Genomic DNA, 19,373 nt, shown 5'->3' with positions numbered 1-19,373 from the left:
TCAGAAAGCCTTTGACGAGGTCCCTCACCAACGGCTCTTAAGCCCAGTAAGCTGTCATGGGATAACAGGGAAAGTCTTCTCATGGATCAGTAACTGGTTTAAAGGCAGGAAACAAAGGGTAGGAATAAATGGTCAGTTTCAGAATGGAGAGAGGTAAATGGTGGTGTCCCCCAGGGGTCTGTCCTGGGCCCTGGGCTGTTCAACATATTCATCAATGATCTGGAAAAAGGGGTAAACAGGGAGGTGGCAAAATTTGCAGTTGATACAAAATTACTCAGGGTAGTTAAGACCAAAGCAGACTGCAAAGAGTTACAAAGGGATCTCGCAAAACTGGGTGACTGGGCAACAAAATGGCAGATGAAATTCAATGGTGCTAAATGCAAAGTAATGCAAGTTGGAAAACATAATCTCAACTATACATACAAAATGATGGGGTCTAAATTAGCTGTTACCACTCAAGAAAGAGATGTTGGAGTCATTGTGGATGGTTCTCTGAAAATATCTGCTCAATGTGCAGCGGCAGTCAACAAAGCAAACAGAATGTTGGGAATCATTAAGAAAGGGAGAGATAATAGGACAGAAAATCATACTGCCTCCATGGTACGTGCACACCATGTGCAGATCTGGTCACCCCATCCCAAAAAAGATATTTTGGAGTTGGAAAAGGTCCAGAGAAGTGCAACAACAATGATTAGGGGGATGGAACAGCTTCCGTATGAGGAGAGATTAGTAAAACTGGGATTTTTCAGCTTGGAAAAGAGGCGGCTGGGGGGGGGATATGATCGAGGTCTATAAAATCATGACTGGTGTGGAGAAAGGAAATAAGGAAGTGTTATTTACTCCTTCTCATAACACAAGAACTAGGGGTCACCAAATGAAATGAATAGGCAACAGGTTTAACACGAACAAAAGGAAGTATTTTGTCACCCAATGCACAGTCAGCCTGTTGAACTCTTTACCAGAGGATGTTGTGAAGACCAAGACTATAACAGGGTTCAAAAAAGAACTAGATAAGTTCCTGGAGGATAGGTCCATCAATGGCTATTAGCCAGGATGAGCAGGGATGGTGTCTCTAACCTCTGTTTGCCAGGAGCTGGGAATGGGCAACTGGGGATGGATCACTTGATGATTCCCTGTTCTGTTCATTCCCTCTGGGGGCACCTGGCACTGGCCACTGTCGGAAGACGGGACACTGGGCTAGATGGACCATTGGTCTGACCCAGTGTGGCTGTTCTTATGGTAGAAACACAGCGTCCCTGCTTCACCTGAGCCACCCTGATGGGAGAGAGCAGAGGACCGTGATTACTGCATTAGTGTTGGTAGCACCCAGACTCCCTGCCACAGGTCTCTGTGTAAAGCAGGGGTCTCAAATACGCGGCCCGAGGGGTTATTTTCTGCAGCCCGCCAAGCTCCCCGCACCCCCAGAGTTATTTCCTGTGGCCCACCAGACTCCCCTCCCCCGCTCCCCTTCCCCCCCCCCCCCAGCGTGCTGTGTCCCTGCTCCTCTGCCTACCTGCAGGCGCTTCCCACTGTCAAACAGCTGTTTGGCGGCACTTTGTGCTTTCCAGGAGGGAGGGGGAGGAGCGGGGAGCTGCGTGCTCAGGGGAGCAGTCAGAGAAGAGGTGGGGCAGGGGCGGGGATTTGGGGAAGGGTTGAAATGGGGGCGGGGCGGGGCAGGGGTGGGAAGAGGCGGGGCAGGGGCGGGGCCTCATGGAAGGGGTGAACTGGGGCGGGCGGGTGTCAGTGATGCGGCCCTCAGGCCAATGTACTAGTCCTCATGTGGCCCTCGTGGTGATTCGAGTTTGAGATCCCTGGTGTAAAGAGAGGCCATATCCACGGATGGCCATTGACCCACCGCCTTGGTTTCACGACTGGCCTTTGGTAGCCAGGCTCACCCTTCAGCCCTGTGGAGCCATGGCGGCCAGTGCAATTTCAAGCCCATCCCAGTCTGAGCCCTGATGAGGTGGCTGCCTCATACAACTGCGGCTGCAGCCGTCAGCTTGGCGAGCAGTGGGGTGTGGGACTGACTGGGCCCTGGAGGCTGATGTCTCTAGGGCAGAGTTGTGGCATGGTGGCCAGGCAGTTAGTTGAGGGGAATCTTGCCCTGCTGCTGCCCAGACTGCACCCAAGCTGGATAAACAGAGATCTAGTTGCCGGGGCACTCAGTCATTGCAGCAAACAGAACCTACGGAGATCTAGAATGCAGCCCGTGGTCCCAGCATGCAATGCTCCGCCTAGACCTGAGCGGGCGGTGTGTGCCCTAGAGTCTACAGGTCCCAGCATGCAATGCTCCGCCTAGACCTGAGCGGGCGGTGTGAGCCCCAGAGTATACAGGTCCCAGCATGCAATGCTCCGCCTAGACCTGAGCGGGCGGTGTGAGCCCCAGAGTATACAGGTCCCAGCATGCAGTGCTCCACCTAGACCTGAGCGGGCGGTGTGAGCCCCAGAGTCTACAGGTCCCAGCATGCAATGCTCCGCCTAGACCTGAGCGGGCGGTGTGTGCCCTAGAGTCTACAGGTCCCAGCATGCAGTGCTCCGCCTAGACCTGAGCGGGCGGTGTGAGCCCCAGAGTCTACAGGTCCCAGCATGCAGTGCTCCACCTAGACCTGAGCGGGCGGTGTGAGCCCCAGAGTCTACAGGTCCCAGCATGCAATGCTCCGCCTAGACCTGAGCGGGCGGTGTGAGCCCCAGAGTATACAGGTCCCAGCATGCAGTGCTCCGCCTAGACCTGAGCGGGTGGTGTGTGCCCCAGCAATGACAGGTCCCAGCATGCAATGCTCTGCCTAGACCTGAGCGGGAGGTGTGAGCCCCAGAGTATACAGGTCCCAGCATGCAGTGCTCCGCCTAGACCTGAGCGGGTGGTGTGTGCCCCAGCAATGACAGGTCCCAGCATGCAATGCTCTGCCTAGAGCTGAGCGGGAGGTGTGAGCCCCAGAGTCTACAGGTCCCAGCATGCAATGCTCCGTATAGATCTGAGAGGCTTTTCTGCTCAGATTGAGCAATGCATGCTGGGAACTGTAGTTTCTGTAGGTTGCATCTGTGTTAAAACAGGAGGGCTACATCACGTTCCACTAAAGTAGACAGCCCTGGGCCCTGCCCAGCATATCCCTTGGCTGGGCAACGTTTGGGCCCCCCCTGCCGGCCAGTGCCGAGAAGGGAATGCTTTCCAGGCACTTTGTTGTCTGGGGGCTTTGTGCCGGGCCCACCAGCCCAGGAGCATTGGAACACAAATGAATATAAATGCGTATTTAACTTGTTCATTCATTAGCCCAAAAGTATCAGTTTTTGCCATCCCAGTTTAATTGAGATGAATAAAAACAGAGCTAGCCACTCGGAGCATAAATTACCCACTCACCGATCGGCTCCATGAATCATAATTTTGCCTCAGCCCTTACACACCGGCAGCTGCACTTAGAGGCGAACTTTTCACATCCAAGGCTGCCACTTAACTGCACCGATTATGGTGGAAACCAGCCCCGTAAATCAGCGTAAAAAGCCAGATTGAGAAACAAATTGCCAGCGAGAGCAGCGTGATTTCCCCCAGAGCTGGGTCAGGCGGGGCTGGAGCAACGGAGTTGCCACGCGCTTGGGACACTGTGGATGCATGGCCCAAGAGTCATTCACTTTATCCCATCACTCCACACCCTTCACGTCCTCACCCTTGTGTCCCACCCTGACACCAAGTGGCAGGACCTACTTCCCCCCACTTAGGGTGGGGAGCCCCGGTGGGCCAGCCCATGCTCCACCCTGGTCCCGCGGCCCGCTGGGGATATTAGTTGGTGGCTCCTTCGCAGAGCTGTGAGCACAGGTGCGTACCTGGCACGGTTCCCCACCTCCCCCAACATCTGCCCCTTCTGCTGCAAGAGGGAGACCCTGGCGGGCATTTACATCAAGGGCGCCAGTTGCAGGCCTTCTTCTGGCTCCTCCACAGCCTCCTTCTCTTCTGGTTCTAGCTGCACTTTTCCCTGCACCTCCTAATTTATGCACACCCCGTCCGTGGCCCCACGAAGTCACAAGACCTCCTCGTCAGCCTCCTCCGGGCGCTGGTCAAGGTGGCCGTCCACCCTACCAGGAGGAGGAAGTTGGATTGGGGGGAGGGGAGGGATCTTTCCTCAAGTCACGTCTCCGGGCGGCATTCCTCTGGGCCGTGTCCCCTGGCTCCCTGGCCACCTTCGAGGAGCAGAGGGCGCTGACCGGTGTCCCCCTCTGCATCCGTGCGTCTGTCCCTGTCACTTTCACTCCCGACCCTTTTCATTTCATGTCCCCTGGAATGATTGGATTACTGGGTCTGGGTGTCTCCCCCGCTTTTAGATGTGGACTTTTAGATGTGGGCGGGCGTCTGCCCATCCCCAGGGATTCCACAGGTGCTATAATACCCCTACCCACCCCACTGTCTCTCAGTGGCAGGTCACAGGTAGCCAGCCAGTGACTGTAGTCTCTCGACAGATGTAGGTGGCCCACAGTGTGCGCTAAGCTGCCTTAATGGGGCGGGGCCAGTCCCACGTTGCACAGAGCAGGGAGCGATTGCGTCGTGTGGGCAACCTTTGTACAATATTTTTGGCAAATATATAACAGTGGTTGCAACAGTGATCTGTACGGTTACAGATCCTGCCAATAACGCCCAGCCCCCGCACCCCCATCTTCCGCGCCCGCCCCTTCCCCCCTCGCATGCACCCTTGCAGCAGCCGGCTCGGCAGCATTAAGTGGCCGGGCCCTGATTTGTCACCCAGACCCCATCTCCGAGGAGGCCCCAAACGGGTGAGCGTGACTTGCCCCCTGTTCTCTCCATAGGCTCCTTGTCTGGCACTGGGGGGCAGGAGGCTGGACGAGCAGGGGGTGATGCAGCTTCCTCGGAGAGGGAATTTTCAGCCACCGGCTCCACATCCCTGATGGGGCTCAGCAGAGTGACCTCGGGGCATCTCCTCCCCGCGGCACGCAGGGCCTCTGCCTCTAATGAGGACCTGGCTCTGCTCCTTTGCCAGAGCCCCGGGAGGCAGCAATTAGGGGGAGGTTTCCCAGAGGTTCATTAATGCACCATCACTTGTAATTGATGCAGGAGCCAGGCAGGTGGGGGAAGAGGGGGGGCACTGTGAACCAGCTGTGGGGGGGATCGGGAGGAGTGGAAGGGGCATGGGGACCAGCTGGGTGCTGGCAGGGGCCGGCATGCAGGACTGGGAGAGGGGCCAAAGGGCAGGAAAGGGGGCAGGGACCAGTGACGGGGTGGGGGCATTTGGGAAGTGTATAGTAGCCGGTGGTGGAAAGGGGGAGGGAGCTGGGGGGAAAGGTCCCAGGAAGGCATCTCTTTAAAATAGCCATCAGCTGCGATCCTTAGCTCCACGAGGGAGGCTTGGGACCCAGGGCTCCCCATCTCCCCACCCCACTGGGACCCCTCCTCCCTTCCCTGGTGAAGACCCCTGGTCCCCATGGGGATCCCCCCTCTTGTCCCTGGAGAGGAGCCCAGTGCAGAGCAAGCTGCGGGGGAGTGGGTGGGGGGGGGGATTGTCACGGTGACGGATCGGCGTAGTGTCCCCCTCCTCAATGGCAGGCGCGTGTGGGTCAGAACACACTGGCGGGGGGGGGGGAGCCTCCTGAGGCCGGCTCTCTGCCAGCACAGAAGAAGCAGCAGCCATGTCCCTCCGCCCTGCTCTGCGAACCTTCCTCTCACCTAGCCTTGGGTCCCCCCTGCCTCTCCTTGCCCTCTGCACGGACAGCGCCGGCTATGGGGACGTGGCATTGATCAGGCGCGGCGCACGGCGCCCTGCCGGCCTGCCTCAGCCCTGGGCTAGTGCCCTGCTCTGCTGCTGACCACCTGGAGCCTGCGTGGGCCACATGGGTGGCCCGCTCTGGCAGCTGTGGGCATCCCTTCCTGCTGCCCTGGCATGAGTCTGGGACACAGTACCTGCGGGGGCTGGCGGAACTGGTCCTGCGCTCCCCCAGACCCCGCTGCCCCTTTCCCATCACAGAGACCACGTGCCCGACAGTCGCTCCAGGACGGAGTGGCCAGTGGAGTGCTTGGGAAAAGCTTCCCATGTCAGACGGGGAAAATGCCCTCAACTCGCCAGGGAACCAGCCTGCCCCACCCACCAGGCCTGGCTCTTACACTCATGCATGGGTGTGGGTGTGTGTCAGGGGGTGGGGGAGGAAGGGGTGGTGTGCGGGGAGCATTTTTGTTTGGGGAGTTGGAGTTGTTTAGGAATGTGTGTGTGTGTGTGTGAGTCTGTGTGTTAGGACAATCCTAGAGATTGTCATGTGTTGGGGAGGTATTTGTGTTTGAGAGGTGTGTTATGAGTGGGTGACTGCTGGTGACCTGTTTGCTGTTTGTGTGTTATGAGTGTGTAGGTTTGTAGGGAGGGGTTGGGAATGAATTGGGGTGCATACGGGGGAGGTTTCATGGGGGGGGGTGATTCAGGGATGTGTGTTGTGAGTGGGTAGGTTCGTAGGGAGGGGTTAGGAATGAATTGGGGTGTATACAGGGGTGTTTCTTGGGGGAGTGATTCAGGGATGTGTGTTGTGAGTGGGTAGGTCCATGGGGAGGCGTTGAAGATGTTTTTGGGGATGTGTGATGGGGAGCCGGCAGTGTGGGTTGGGGAGTGTTTTGTGTAGGTTTTGTAGAGCTGTATATAACATTCACCCCCATGGCCTAGCACTCTCTCAGGCGCCTGCCCCCCTTCTCCCCCCCAGAGATAATCTGTACCGGGTGAGCCTGGAGCCTGCCACAGCCAGCGAGATGCGCTACCAGCAGGTAAGTGCCAGCCCTTGGCGGCGCTGCAGGTCTCCCCCAGGGGCTGCTAACCCCCAGGGCCGGCTCCCCATGCCTCCGCCAGGGACCAGCCTCACTTATTCATGGGTTCAGAACAAAGCCGCTGCCTTCAAGTGGGAGCCTGAGTGCAGGATCTCTCCAGGCAGCTCCAGGAGCAGGTCACACAGTCCTGGGGGCTCCTAGCAATTAGAAGCCCTGGGCAGGTGTCCGAGGTACAAATGTCAGCCCAACCCCTCAGGCCACCACTGGCACGCAGGGGGCAGCATGCCTGGGCCGGTCTCTTCCCTCTGTGCATAGAGATGCTCATGCAGCTCTCAGCAATGCACCAAATGCAGGGAGCTGAGACCCAGCCAACTCATCTCACTGATGGCTGCGGTGGGATGGGGCTAACTCGGTGCAGGGGGAGCAGCTGCAGCTACAGCTGCAGGACATCTGGGCCTTTCACTCACCTGAGTTTGACTTGAGTTCCTTGTTGGTTTTATCCCCAGAAATTGACTTGGGGGTCGAACCCACATGACATCAGCATCTGCCGGATGAAGGGGAAGCACGAGGTAAGGGTGCAGCCTGCCCTGCTGCCTGGCCTGCAGGGGCGGGGGCTGGGGGGAAGTGGTGTTTCCCCGGCACATTGCCCCAGCACTCTGCGCCCCCCACTCCTCTCAGGCTAGGACTCCCAAGGTGCTTGCCATTACTCAAAATAGTGGCACCATGCTATGCACACTGGTGCCAGGATTCACGCTCCCAGCTTGGGCGTGCACCAGGATCCACACCCCAGCTCACTAATGCCAGTACACCCACTCCCACAACTGTCCACTGAGCACACTGGCCTTGTTTGGTGCCTTAGCTCTCTGGCCAGCTCCTCCCATTGCCTCCCACTCGCTGTGGGGTGGTCAGCGTGGGCCCCACCGTGAGCTGTGTGTGTGTGTCATATTCTCTGCCTTTTAATGCCCTGCAAACATTTGTGTCAAATGTGATTTATTAGATGCTAGTATAATTGGCTTTGTAATTAATTATTTCTGGTCTGTTGATCAGAACAGACACATCTCATAATCGGTAAGAAATCCAATTTCCAGATTCCATTAATGCCTCTTCAGGCTGAAAAAGGCAGAGCACCGGGCTCCCCAGGGAGTGCAGACCGGGTGTCCCGCTGGATCAGAACCCGGGACAGCAGGAGCTCTGGCTCACAATTACAGCCAGGAAGTAGAATAAATCAGCCTTAGCTGAATGGGGCGCTGTCTCATTAAACATCTGAGGGCCAGACTCTGAGCTTCCTTACACCAGTCTGAATCGGGAGTGGATCTCTTCACACACAAAGAATTACTCCAGATCGACATTAGTGTAAGGGACGGGAGAATCTGACCCACAATCTTCCTAAAACATGGGAGGTCAATGGTTTCAGACGTGGGGGTCTGAGAGTGGGATTTTCAAGAGTACCGAATGGAATTTGGCACCTAGTTCCCACGGAATTCCCGTGGCACTTGAGTTCCCAGTTCCCTTAGCCTGCAGCCGCAAATCCGTACCTAGACACCCCCATACAAGTGGCCTCAGTTTCTGTGGTATGGAATAACTGCAGCATCCATGCAGTGGAAGTTGTGGCTGATCAGCGCGCGCTATCTCCCGCCCGGCCTCCCCAACCCCCAGTTCCCATTCTTCTTTCCCACTCCTCTCCCTACAGTGTGTCCTCTTTCAACGCCCCCCTTCCCAGTCTCTGTATTACCCTTCACTCATGCGTCCCTCCCCAACGCAATCCAACGGGTGCCTGTGAGAATCCAGCGCTGTTATTTACATGGTAATCTCAGGGTCCCTGTCCTGTTTGAAAATCCAACCTCAAGCGCCTAACCGTAGGCACCCAGGTGTGGACGTTTTGCCCGTCTTGGGGGAGGCGTTTGCAAAAGGCATAAATGGGAGCTAAACACCCAACTCCCCTAGACTTTCAGTGCGGGAAGGGCACCTAACCTTCCCTTTCTGCCTTTGATAAGCGCCCTCCTTGTCTTATCCATGTGACAAATAACACCCCAGCTCCAAACACAGAGAGGGTTTGAACAACCAAGTGGGCTCCTGGGAAGAAGGAAAACAGGCTCGTCAGTTTTAGGGCTCTTCCTAGTCAGTTTCATTTTCAGCTGCCCAGCCCTGGTTACAAGGCAGCTGGGATTGGGGCTCCCAGGCTGCTGGGGAAATTTTACTTCTTTATTTTTTTAATGGTTGCTGCTTTTTTTTGGTTAATAAACCATTTCTGTGATCTGAGGGTTTCTAATTTTTTGAGCCTGACTTGGGGCACTAGTGAGGGTTTAAAGGACTGTTGCCCTCCCCAGCCCCCACCCCAGCCCCAAACTGGGCTCAGTTTTTATTCCTTGCGCATTTGGGAACCCTCATCCACAGTAACCTCGAACCCCTGGCAGGTTCCTGAGCCTTGCACGGGCACACACCCGGCCCCCCCACCTCTCCCGCACCTCCGAGCTTTGCAAAAGCATTTCCAGCCGTTTCCATCCACCCCTGCCCTTGCTCACGTCTTGTCTTTCTGCCCAGGCAGCTTTGCAGGGTTTCGGCCTCTCTTTGTTTCCCAATCAAAGCGCATGAATGTGTGTTTCCATGGTTTCCTAGCAGGCCTGGAAAAAAGAAGCTTTAAGGTGCTTGGTTGGATTCTTTTTTTTTTTTTTCCTCCCCTGCACACTTTTGAAGGCCTCGTTCCTGGAGCTTTGGTTCACAAGGGCCAACCGTGGGGTGTGCAGGTGGCCATCAGCCCCTAAACGTGCAGCCTTTCTGTTTGTGTCCACCCTGCCGTCTGGAGCGGCACCTGGAGCCGGCTGGAGGAGCCCATCTGTATCCAGCCACTGACACCTCTGTGCAAGGTTAAAAGCCACTGTCAGGTTACAAATCCTGCATTCAAAATCTTTCCCTCACCTGGGCAGCCAACGGCGTCGAAGATGATTAAGGCTGGATGAATTTTTAACACCTCTTTGTTGCCTCTGTCCATGCATATTGTCCCCTTTTGGCATTTCCCTCCGACTGGACAATGAAACTAAATGAAGCCTTTAACTAGTGGGATGTCTGGGTTCCCAGGTACTAGCCCAGTCACGCTGCAGTGTTCCCAGTGCAAACCCTCCAGGGCGTTTTAAATAGAAACAGAAAACTGTTCTAACCTAGATTTAAAAACAAAAGCAACCGGGAAACATTTCTAGCTAGATGACTAGATAGATAGAGGAGTTTGCTTAGAGATGGGTGGATTTTACAGAGGAGAGGGATAGATGGGGATGCAAGTGAAGGGAGGGACAGATAAAGAGATGGATAGACAGAGGAGCATGGATAGCTAGCTAGGTAGGAATGCATGGGGGTAGATGTAGGGGGAGGCATGGGGTGGATAGATGGGTGGATGGATAGATCAGATGGGTGGCTGGGTAGATAGGATGGATGGATACAGGGGGTGCACGGTGACTTAGAGAGATGTACTTCTTTACCTGAGCCATAAGTGGGGCGAGGCTCCCTGACCATGTCCTTTGAAGGTTGTGCTTTCCCTGATGTACTGAGATGGCCGCATGGTGCGGTCCTCGTCCCCTGGCACGGTGCTGGGCCCACGGTGGCCGAACCAGCCCACAGTTTGGCCATCTGGGTGCATCAGGCCAAATGTTGCTCCCCGATACCAGGCCCCCCGCCCCACACCCATGAGTTCTAAGAGCAGGGATGGGCCCGTCGTCCCAGGCTGGCCCAGAACAACGTTTCCCAACTCCGTCCTGGACAACGTAATCCCAGCGCAGTGAGCGGGGCTGCTCGAGCAGCCCCTGCCGCTGGCTCTGACCCCCCCCCCTCCTCTCCAGGCCGAGTGCCGGAACTTCGTCAAGGTGTTGCTGGTGCGGAACGAGAGCACGCTCTTCGTCTGCGGGACCAACGCCTTCAACCCCGTCTGCGCTAACTACAGCGTGAGTCCCCCCGCCCCACCCCGCCGGGGACGGAGAACGTGCCAGCCAATGGGCTGGGGCGCGTGTGTGTGTGGGTAGGGGGCGGGGGTGGGGCGGGGCGGGGGGGGGACCTCTCTGTGCGCAGCATCTGCCCGTGTCTGTCTGGCGCTTGCACGGGTACGTGGGGTGTGTCCCCCGTGTGGAGCGAGCGAGCGCGTGTGGGGCACGTGCCCACGTGTTTAGCATGGAGTGGAGCCTCTGTGTACCGTACGTATGCGTGTTCCGGTGGGTGGCATGTGCCCTGCATGTGTGATGTGTATGTAGTACGTGCCTGTGTGTAGCAGGTAGTCAATCGTATGGACATGTAACATGTAACATGTATGTATAGTATGTTCACCTGTGTAGCGTGGACCCCTGTGTAGCGTTTGTGGGTCTCTGTGTCATTTGATCGCTGACTGGGCGGGTGTCTTCCCCTGACCCCCCTGCCCTGCCTGGGGACTCTCCCCTCTGGGCACGCGGCGCCCTGGTCCCCCGAGGCCTGCTTTCCTTACGCTCCTCACAGCGCCGGGAGCAAGGCAGCTGGCAGTGGGGCCGGGCAAAGTGCAGGGCGTGAGCACACAGTGCACCCCCCTCGCCCTGGGGAGCAAGGGGCAGCCCCAAGGGCCCGGCCCCAGGGGAACTGCTCATGTTGCGTGGGGCATGGTTCTGGGATGGAGCAGAGCTGGCGGGAGGGTGTCAGTGGGGCAGCACAAGGCAGCAGGGGCAGCCAGGGGCGCAGTGCACTGGGGACATTCCCCCCTCAGGCCCGGATCCCTGCATCCCCCACTGGGGCTCTCCCTGCTCCCTGTGCTGAACCCCGGTTGCCTCCGAGCCGTTGCCAAGCGGACCCCAGGGGACAGACACAGCGCAGAGCTGATCAATGCCAGCTCTGCAAAGGTCCCAGCCCAGTGCGAAGGAGGCCAGGCTACCAAGAGCCTGGGAGGGAGCGGTGAAGCAGGGAGCAAGGCAAAGAGCCGCAGTGTATCCAATATTGAGGGGAACAGATGACACTGACCCGCACTGCTGTCATCCCCTGGCACAGCGGAGCCAGGGGCCAGGGAGCAGCATGTTCCAGGGAGAAGCCAAGGAGGTGTCCGTGGTGGGAATCCTAAACGGGTGGTACCTAAACTAAAGAGTGGCCCCAGCTCAGGCGTGGATCTGACGGCACCGGGGTGATGGGGCAGGAGCCTGGGGAACCTCCTGAATCCAAGAGGGGATGGGGGTGCAGGCTGTGTGAGAGGCAGCCTGGCACAGCCCGGGACTCAGGAGAGATGGGTTCTACTGCCGTCTCCGGGGTGTGACCGTGGACAAGTCATTTTGCCTCGCTGTGCCTCAGTTTCCCCTCCCTTGCCCATTTAGACTGTAAGGTCTTTGAGGTGGGATCGTGTGTGTGCCCAGCGCCCAGCATGGTGGCACTCCCCTGGCAGCCAGTAGGAGTCGCAACACTCGGCACCCCGACAGGCAGTCATTTAATGAGGTGCCTGGTTGTGGATTTAGGGGCCTTGCTTTAGTCCGTCCCTGAGTTTGCTGTTCGTGGGCGAGTGCGGGGAGACTGGGAGCTGTCAGGCCCCGGCACGAACTTACCACCTCTCTCTCTCTCCTTAGATGGACACCCTGGAGCCCATTGGAGACAGCATCAGTGGCATGGCCCGGTGCCCCTACGACCCCAAACATGCCAATGTCGCCCTCTTCACGGGTCAGTACTACCCGGCCTGCTCCCTGCTCTCGGGAGGGTGGGGGAGGGCGTCTCTGCTTGGACTCAGAGTGATGAGCTCCCTGCTGGGAGCCTGCCTGGCTTGGGGGGCCAAATCCGGGGGGTCACTGGCTTTTTGATTTTTTCCTTCCTTCTTCCTTTTGTTCATTTTTTCTTTTGCTTTAGCTGTCTTCCTTTTGTCACTTTGTCCGTCTACTCCAATAAATACCCATTTATCTGTCTGTCTGTCTGTCTTGCAGTGGTGTTGTAGCCGTGTTGGTCCCAGGATATGAGAGAGACAAGGTGGGTGAGGTCATATCTTTTCTTGGACCAACGTCTGTTCGCGAAAGAGACGAGCTTTTGCGCTACACAGAGCTCGTCTTAGCTTGCTGCAGCTCGGAAGCGTCTCTTGCACCAACAGAAGTTGGTCCAATAAAAGATATCACGTCACCCACCTTTTCTCTCTCATTCTCTATCTATCTATCTATCTATCTATCCCCATATACTCCCTATATCTATCTATCTATTTATCTATCCCCATATAACCCCTCTATCTATCTATCTATCTACATACACACCCCAATATCTATCTATCACTCCAATATCTATCTATCTATCCCCATACACACCCCAATATCTATCACCCCAATATCTGTCTATATATCTAACTACATACACACCCCAGTATCTATCTATCACTCCAATATCTATCCCCATCCACCCCATCTATCTATCTATCCCCATACACACCCCAATATCTATCACCCCAATGTCTATCTATCTACATACACACCCCGATATCTATCACTCCATTATCTATCTATCTATCCCCATACACACCCCAATATCTATCTATCTATCACTCCAATATCTATCTATCTATCCCCATCCACCCCATCTATCTATCTATCCCCATACACACCCCAATATCTATCACCCCAATGTCTATCTACATACACACCCCAATATCTATCTATCACTCCATTATCTATCTATCTATCTATCTATCTATCTATCCCCATACACACACCCCAACATCTATCACCGCAATATCTATCTATCTATTCATTTCCTCTCTCTCCTTGGCAGGCGGGATGCTGTTCACGGCCACGGTGACGGATTTCCTGGCAATCGACACAGTGATCTACCGGAGCCTGGGGGACAGCCCCACTCTGCGCACCGTCAAGCATGACTCCAAGTGGTTCAAAGGTGGTTTCCCGTCCCCACAGAGGCCATTCCCAGTGGGGTGCGCGGAGAGGGAGAACATTCTCTGCTGGGGACCAAGCTGGATCTGATGTGGGGGTTCTGTTACCTGCTGCCTTAGAAAGTTTCTCAGCTTGGAGGCTCCTGGGGCAGCTCCCCCTATGCCACTCCCGCCAGGCCCTGTCTCAAGGCGAGGGTGCCCCCGTAGGGAACACGCGCTGCTGACTCTCATCAGGTTCCCCCCCTCTCCGCTTCCTGTAGCTAGGCCCTGACCCCGTTGTGTTCTCGCCCTTCTCCCACCAGAGCCCTACTTTGTCCACGCGGTGGAGTGGAAGAGCCACGTCTATTTCTTCTTCCGGGAGATCGCCATGGAGTTCAACTACCTGGAAAAGGTGAGGCACCCTTCCCGGGCTGCAGCCAGCGCTCTCCAGGGGCAGGGCCGCCCAGCCGGCGTCTGCTCTGCTCCTTCACTTCCCTAGGTGAAGTCTTGGGGACAAGCTAGGGTGGAGAACGGAGATCACAGGCCTTGGGAGCACATGGAGGACCGATGGTTCTGTGGGCAGTGGATGCTCCTGACCCGTCGATACTGATTTACAGGGCAAAGTACTGGGAGAATTGCCTTAGCTTCAAAGCAGTGCACGAAGGCTGCAGCTGGGCTCAGGATTCTATTGTGCAAGGCGCTGCGAAGACACAGGAGGAGACAGACCCTGCCCCAGCTGAGATCAGGGCCCCCACCGTGCAGGGCGCTGCACAGATACAGGGGGAAGACAGTTCCTGCCCCAAAGCACATACTGTGTAAGCGGGCGAGCCAGACAAAGGGTGGCAGGGAGGGAGAGGCACAGAGAGGGGAAGTGACTTGCCCGCGGTCACCCAGCTGGTCAGTGGCGCAGCAGGGAATGGGTCCCAAGTCTCCTAAGTCCCAGTCCCGTGCCCTGCTCCGCCCTGCTGTCTCTCCAACGGGGACCTAGCGCGGGTCTGTGGAGGCAGGTTCTGGGCAGAGGTGGAGGAGAGGCGGCAGCCTGGGAAGGTGGGGCGTTCGCACTGACTGGCCTGGGACCTGGGGATGGGCCGGACAGAAGATCCACCCACAGAAGCGTCTTCAGGCCAGGCTGTAACTGGGGTGGGGCACAGAGGCCGCTGCATGGGAGATAACCACAGTGTGTGCCACGCTACACCCCCCCAAAGCTCAATCCCTCTCTTCCCCCCTCCACGATCCTGCAGTGAAAGGGCTACTGACTAGCCAGGGGGGCGGGGGGCACAGCAGCTCCGGTGTGGGCAAGCGGGGTTGGAAGACGGCTCATTGGCTGGGCTGGGAGGGCGGCAGGGGCGGGTGCCTCCTCCCCGTGACACCCTCGTCCCCGCGGCAGGTGGTGGTGTCCCGGGTGGCCCGGGTGTGTAAGAACGACATGGGCGGGTCGCAGCGCGTGCTGGAGAAGCAGTGGACGTCCTTCCTCAAGGCCCGGCTGAACTGCTCCGTGCCGGGGGACTCGCACTTCTACTTCAACGTCATCCAGTCGGTGACGGACATCCTGTACCTGGACGGGCGGCCCGTGGTGCTGGCGGTCTTCTCCACGCCCTCCAACAGGTCAGTCCTCTGCAGCCAAGGGGCAGGGAGGGGCCCCCGGCACCGTGTCCAGCTGGGGGGGTCTCTCCTCACTGCTCATTTCGCCCCCAGCTGATGTTCGCGCCCCCTTCCCAAAGGAGCAGGCATGTGCCCTGGCCAGCTTGGGGACCTGATCCTGCAGACTGCCTCGCAAAGCTCCCACAGGCTAGTGGATCTCAGCGTTGGGCCGATGGCTCCCACGGGATGTCTGCAGAGAACCCCGACGTGCTGACTAAATCGGGCACGGATCAGTCCGTCCCCCCCTTCTGAAATTCCACTTGCAGTCTCTGCACACGCACACACGTGCACACCCTCGCACGTGGGCCTGGGGGCCTGCACACGTGCACTTGTGCACACATCCTGCATGAGCCCTGAGGGCCAGATCCAGGTAGCTGAAGTCAGTGGGAGTCTCTGCATTCGTTCCACTCGGCTTTGGATCAGGGCTGCACGGACACCCGCACTGTTGTCCCCCCAGCCCTGCAGATTTTCCACGCAGCCTCGCTGAGAGGCCGCTGCGCCTCAGGGAAAACGCATGCACGCCCGGCTTTGGGCCTGATCTGGAGCTCAAAGACTCCCATTGCCTTGCCCTGGCCCTGGATCAGGCCCATCGTGAGTTGCTCCTGGCACTTGGGCTCAGACTGTCCCTCCCATCCACCAGCCGTGCAACGGGCTTCGCGTGATTTAGGGGGTCATCGTGCATATTTCACACCCGGGGGGCTCAACTCCCGGCTCTGTCCCAGGTCCCACCACCACTCCACTGAGGCCCCCCCCCGCCTCTTCCTGACCCCGCTCCACTCCCACCTTGCCTCTTCCTGCCCAATTCCACTCTCTCCCCTCAGCACACTGCATCCTCGCTCCCCCCCCCCCCAGCCTCCTGCCTGCCATGAAACCGCTGATTGCGGCGGGCAGGAGGGAGGGGGCGGCACTGATCGGCAGGGCCCGCCAGTGTGCGGGAGGCACTGGCGGGGGGGAACGGGGATAGAGGGGCTGCCGGTGGGTGCTCCCCACCTATCCGCTCCCTAGCCAAGCCCACTGGGGTCCTCCTGCCGCGTGGCACCATGGGAACCCACGGGGACGTCAGTTTCACCCGCGAGGGTCCATTCCATGGCTGGGATTATGTGCAAACCTGCGGGGGATGGCGGGGGAGAAAAATCCAGACGTGCCCCTTCTCCGGGGAGGCCAGGGCATCTCCCGTCACAGGCCCAGGAACATCCCTGACTGCTGCGGGCGATTGGTATGCGCTGCCTGTTGAGCCCAGGGCTAGGGGGCAAGGGCTGATTGTGCAGTGGGGGGTCCCGGCTCTTTGGGTCTGGCGGTAGCTTTGGTAACAAGTCTGCCATGGCGAGAGCCGCCCAGGGTGGGCAGTGGGTAGAGAATGGGTTTTTTTCTCTGTCTTTTGGCTGCTCTGAAGGCCTCCCTCCCCTGTCTGAGCCATGCAGTCTATCCCTTCCCCGCCCCCCACCCCGAGCCTTGGCAGTAGCCACCAAGAGGGGCAGGCAGCTCGGCCCCCTCCGGGATGTTAGCACCCTGAGCCATGCCAGCTGCAGAGACCTCCCCATCTCCTGCCGCCACATTGGTTAAGGTGCCAGGCACGGACGGGGCAGGCCAGGGGTCCCCCGAGGTGTGAGGATGCTGCGGTGTGGGTCTGACACAGCTTTGTGTGACTGGGAGCCAAGTAGCTGCTTTCAGATTGCTCTGCGGAGAACCTGGCCTGGGCTGGATCTGGATCCCAGACAGAACCCAGCCCAGGCTCCAGACTGGATCCCAGATGGAACCTGGCCCAGACTGGATCCCAAACAGAACCCAGCCCAGGCTCCAGACTGGATCCCACGGAACCTGGCCCAGACTGGATCCCAAACAGAACCCAGGCCAGACTGGATCCCAAACAGAACCCAGCCCAGGCTCCAGACTGGATCCCAGATGGAACCTGGCCCAGACTGGATCCCAAACAGAACCCAGCCCAGGCTCCAGACTGGATCCCAAACGGAACCCAGCCCAGACTGGATCCCAAACAGAACCCAGCCCAGGCTCCAGACAGGATTCCAAACAAATCTACATCAAGACAAATCCCATCCATAGCTCAACCGAAACTAGATCCCAAACAGAACCTGGCTCAGATCCGTAAGCAGATCTCACGCAAAACCAGACTCAGAAGCCAAACCAAATCTGAACGGAATCAAGCCCAGACACCAAACTAGATCCCAAACAGAACCCAACCCCAAATGGATCCCAAACAGAGCTGGGCCTAGACACCAAACCAGATCCCAAGCAGTACTAGATCCCAAACAGAACCCGACAAAGGATCAGCGCAGAGTCAAAGCGGAATTCAGCCCCAGCCCCAGACAAGAAACGTTGGGACACCCAAAAATATTCACCCAAGTCCTTAGCGAGCTGCTCAGCCCAGGCCCGTAATGTCCTCTGTGACCTTTGCAGGGGGGTCCCGTGCTGTGCAGGAGGAGTGTGGGAGTGGGTGCTGGGAGGCTGGGCCGGCGACATGGCTCTCATGGCCCTTGTGTCTCTGCAGCATCCCCGGCTCAGCGGTCTGCGCCTTCGACATGGCACAGGTGGCATCTGTCTTTGAGGGGCGCTTCCGGGAGCAGAAATCCCCCGAGTCCATCTGGACTCCCGTGCCAGAAGAGATGGTGCCGAAGCCGCGGTGAGTGGATGGCACGCACCCTGGGCAACGGCCTGTGTGTATCGCCAGGACCCCGCAGCGGGCTGGCTGCCAGGGCAGAGCACCCAGGCTTTGTGTGGGCAGACCAGGAGCGCTGGCCCAGCAGAGAGCGGGAATGTGGAGCGATGCCCATGCAGAGAGCATGGCCAATTATCAACCCTCTCCCACCCTGTGTCCTGGGGGTCCCTCTCCTCCCCTGCGTCCTGGGGGTCCTTCCACTTGCCCACCTTGGTCCTTGTGTCCTGGGTTGTCCCTCCCCTTCCCCATCCTCTGTCCTGGAGTGTCCTTCCCCCACCCTGGTCCCCATGTCCTGGGGTGTCCATCCTCTCCCTGACCCTGGGTCCTGAAATGTCACCCCTCCCAGCCCAAGTCCTGGGTTCCCACCCCATCCCCCACCATGGGCCCTGAGTCTTAGAGTGTCCCCCTCACCGCCCCACCTCCAGTTCTAACTCAAGAGTCACCTGTGGCCCATGCAGTCAGATCGAGGGTTCGGGACCAGCCCCTGCCTGGAGGTTAGGGGGGCGACAGAGGGAACGATCCATTCATGATCCGTTGGTCACACCCCTGCTCAGGTAGGCAGGGCCGCCCCCCTGCCCCGGCTTCCTGCTCCCCCGGGCCACTGCTAGCAGCTGCACCCTCCGGGAGGGACACACAGGGGTGGGAGGGGTCAAGGTTTGCGGGCGAGAGGAAGTGGGGGGGTCTGTGCCACTCAGCCCTTGCCTCCCCCTCTGCCCCCAGGCCCGGGTGCTGCGCAGCCCCCGACATGCGCTATGACTCCTCCAGCTCCTTCCCGGACGAGATCCTCAACTTCGTGAAGACGCATCCCCTGATGGACGAGTCGGTGCCTTCCCTGGGCCACGCCCCGTGGATCATCCGCAGCATGACTCGGTGAGAAAACCCGCCCGCTCGGCCGTGCTTCCCCCTCCCTGGCGCCCGGGGGGGCCCAGGCCACACACACACCCCACCCCGCAGGAACAGGGGGAAAGCCAAGGAGCAACACACGCCTCGAGCCGCTGGCTCCCTGGAGGCCTGGCCTGGGTGCTCCCAGCCAGGAGCAAAGAGCCAAGAGGTGTGGCCGGACTGGTGTTTAGGGAGGGTGGAGTGAGTGTTAGGCAGGACTGGATTCCCCCTTCGTTCCCCTGTCTCAGCTGCCTGGAGCAGATTTAGGTTGGTCCTGGGGCCGGTTGTGTTCAACATCTTCATTAATGATCTGGAGGATGGGATGGATTGCACCCTCAGCAAGTTCGCGGATGCCACTAAGCTGCAGGGAGAGGTAGATACGCTGGAGGGTAGGGATAGGGTCCAGAGTGACCTAGACAAATTGGAGGATTGGTCCAAAAGAAATCTGATGAGGTTCTACAAGGACAAGTGCAGAATCCTGTGCTTAGGACAGAAGAATCCCATGAACTGCTACAGGCTGGGGACCGACTGGCTAAAAGGCAGTTCTGCAGAAAAGGACCTGGAGGTTACAGTGGACGAGAAGCCGGATATGAGTTTGCAGTGTGCCCGTG

At 58.1% G+C, this 19,373-nt stretch overlaps 1 protein-coding gene across 3 annotated transcripts in view; it reads left to right on the top strand.

Moving 5' to 3' along the window:
* SEMA6B (semaphorin 6B) overlaps positions 1-19,373 on the top strand; it is an 88,312-nt gene that overhangs the window by 54,854 nt on the left and 14,085 nt on the right. For 2 of the 3 annotated variants that reach the window (XM_073324600.2, XM_073324602.2), the window contains exons 4-12: positions 6,682-6,742; positions 7,249-7,311; positions 10,570-10,671; positions 12,295-12,385; positions 13,472-13,591; positions 13,889-13,977; positions 14,953-15,170; positions 17,713-17,844; positions 18,601-18,750. In XM_073324600.2, the coding sequence (XP_073180701.2) occupies positions 6,682-6,742; positions 7,249-7,311; positions 10,570-10,671; positions 12,295-12,385; positions 13,472-13,591; positions 13,889-13,977; positions 14,953-15,170; positions 17,713-17,844; positions 18,601-18,750 (1,026 nt within the window). The remainder of the gene's footprint in view (positions 1-6,681; positions 6,743-7,248; positions 7,312-10,569; positions 10,672-12,294; positions 12,386-13,471; positions 13,592-13,888; positions 13,978-14,952; positions 15,171-17,712; positions 17,845-18,600; positions 18,751-19,373) is intronic. The other variant, XM_073324601.2, reaches the window with a different exon arrangement.

This window comes from Lepidochelys kempii, chromosome 25 (genome assembly GCF_965140285.1).
Source record: "Lepidochelys kempii isolate rLepKem1 chromosome 25, rLepKem1.hap1, whole genome shotgun sequence".
In the NCBI taxonomy this organism is placed as follows: Eukaryota; Metazoa; Chordata; order Testudines; family Cheloniidae; genus Lepidochelys; species Lepidochelys kempii.
This window is presented reverse-complemented; position numbering and strand designations above follow the sequence as displayed.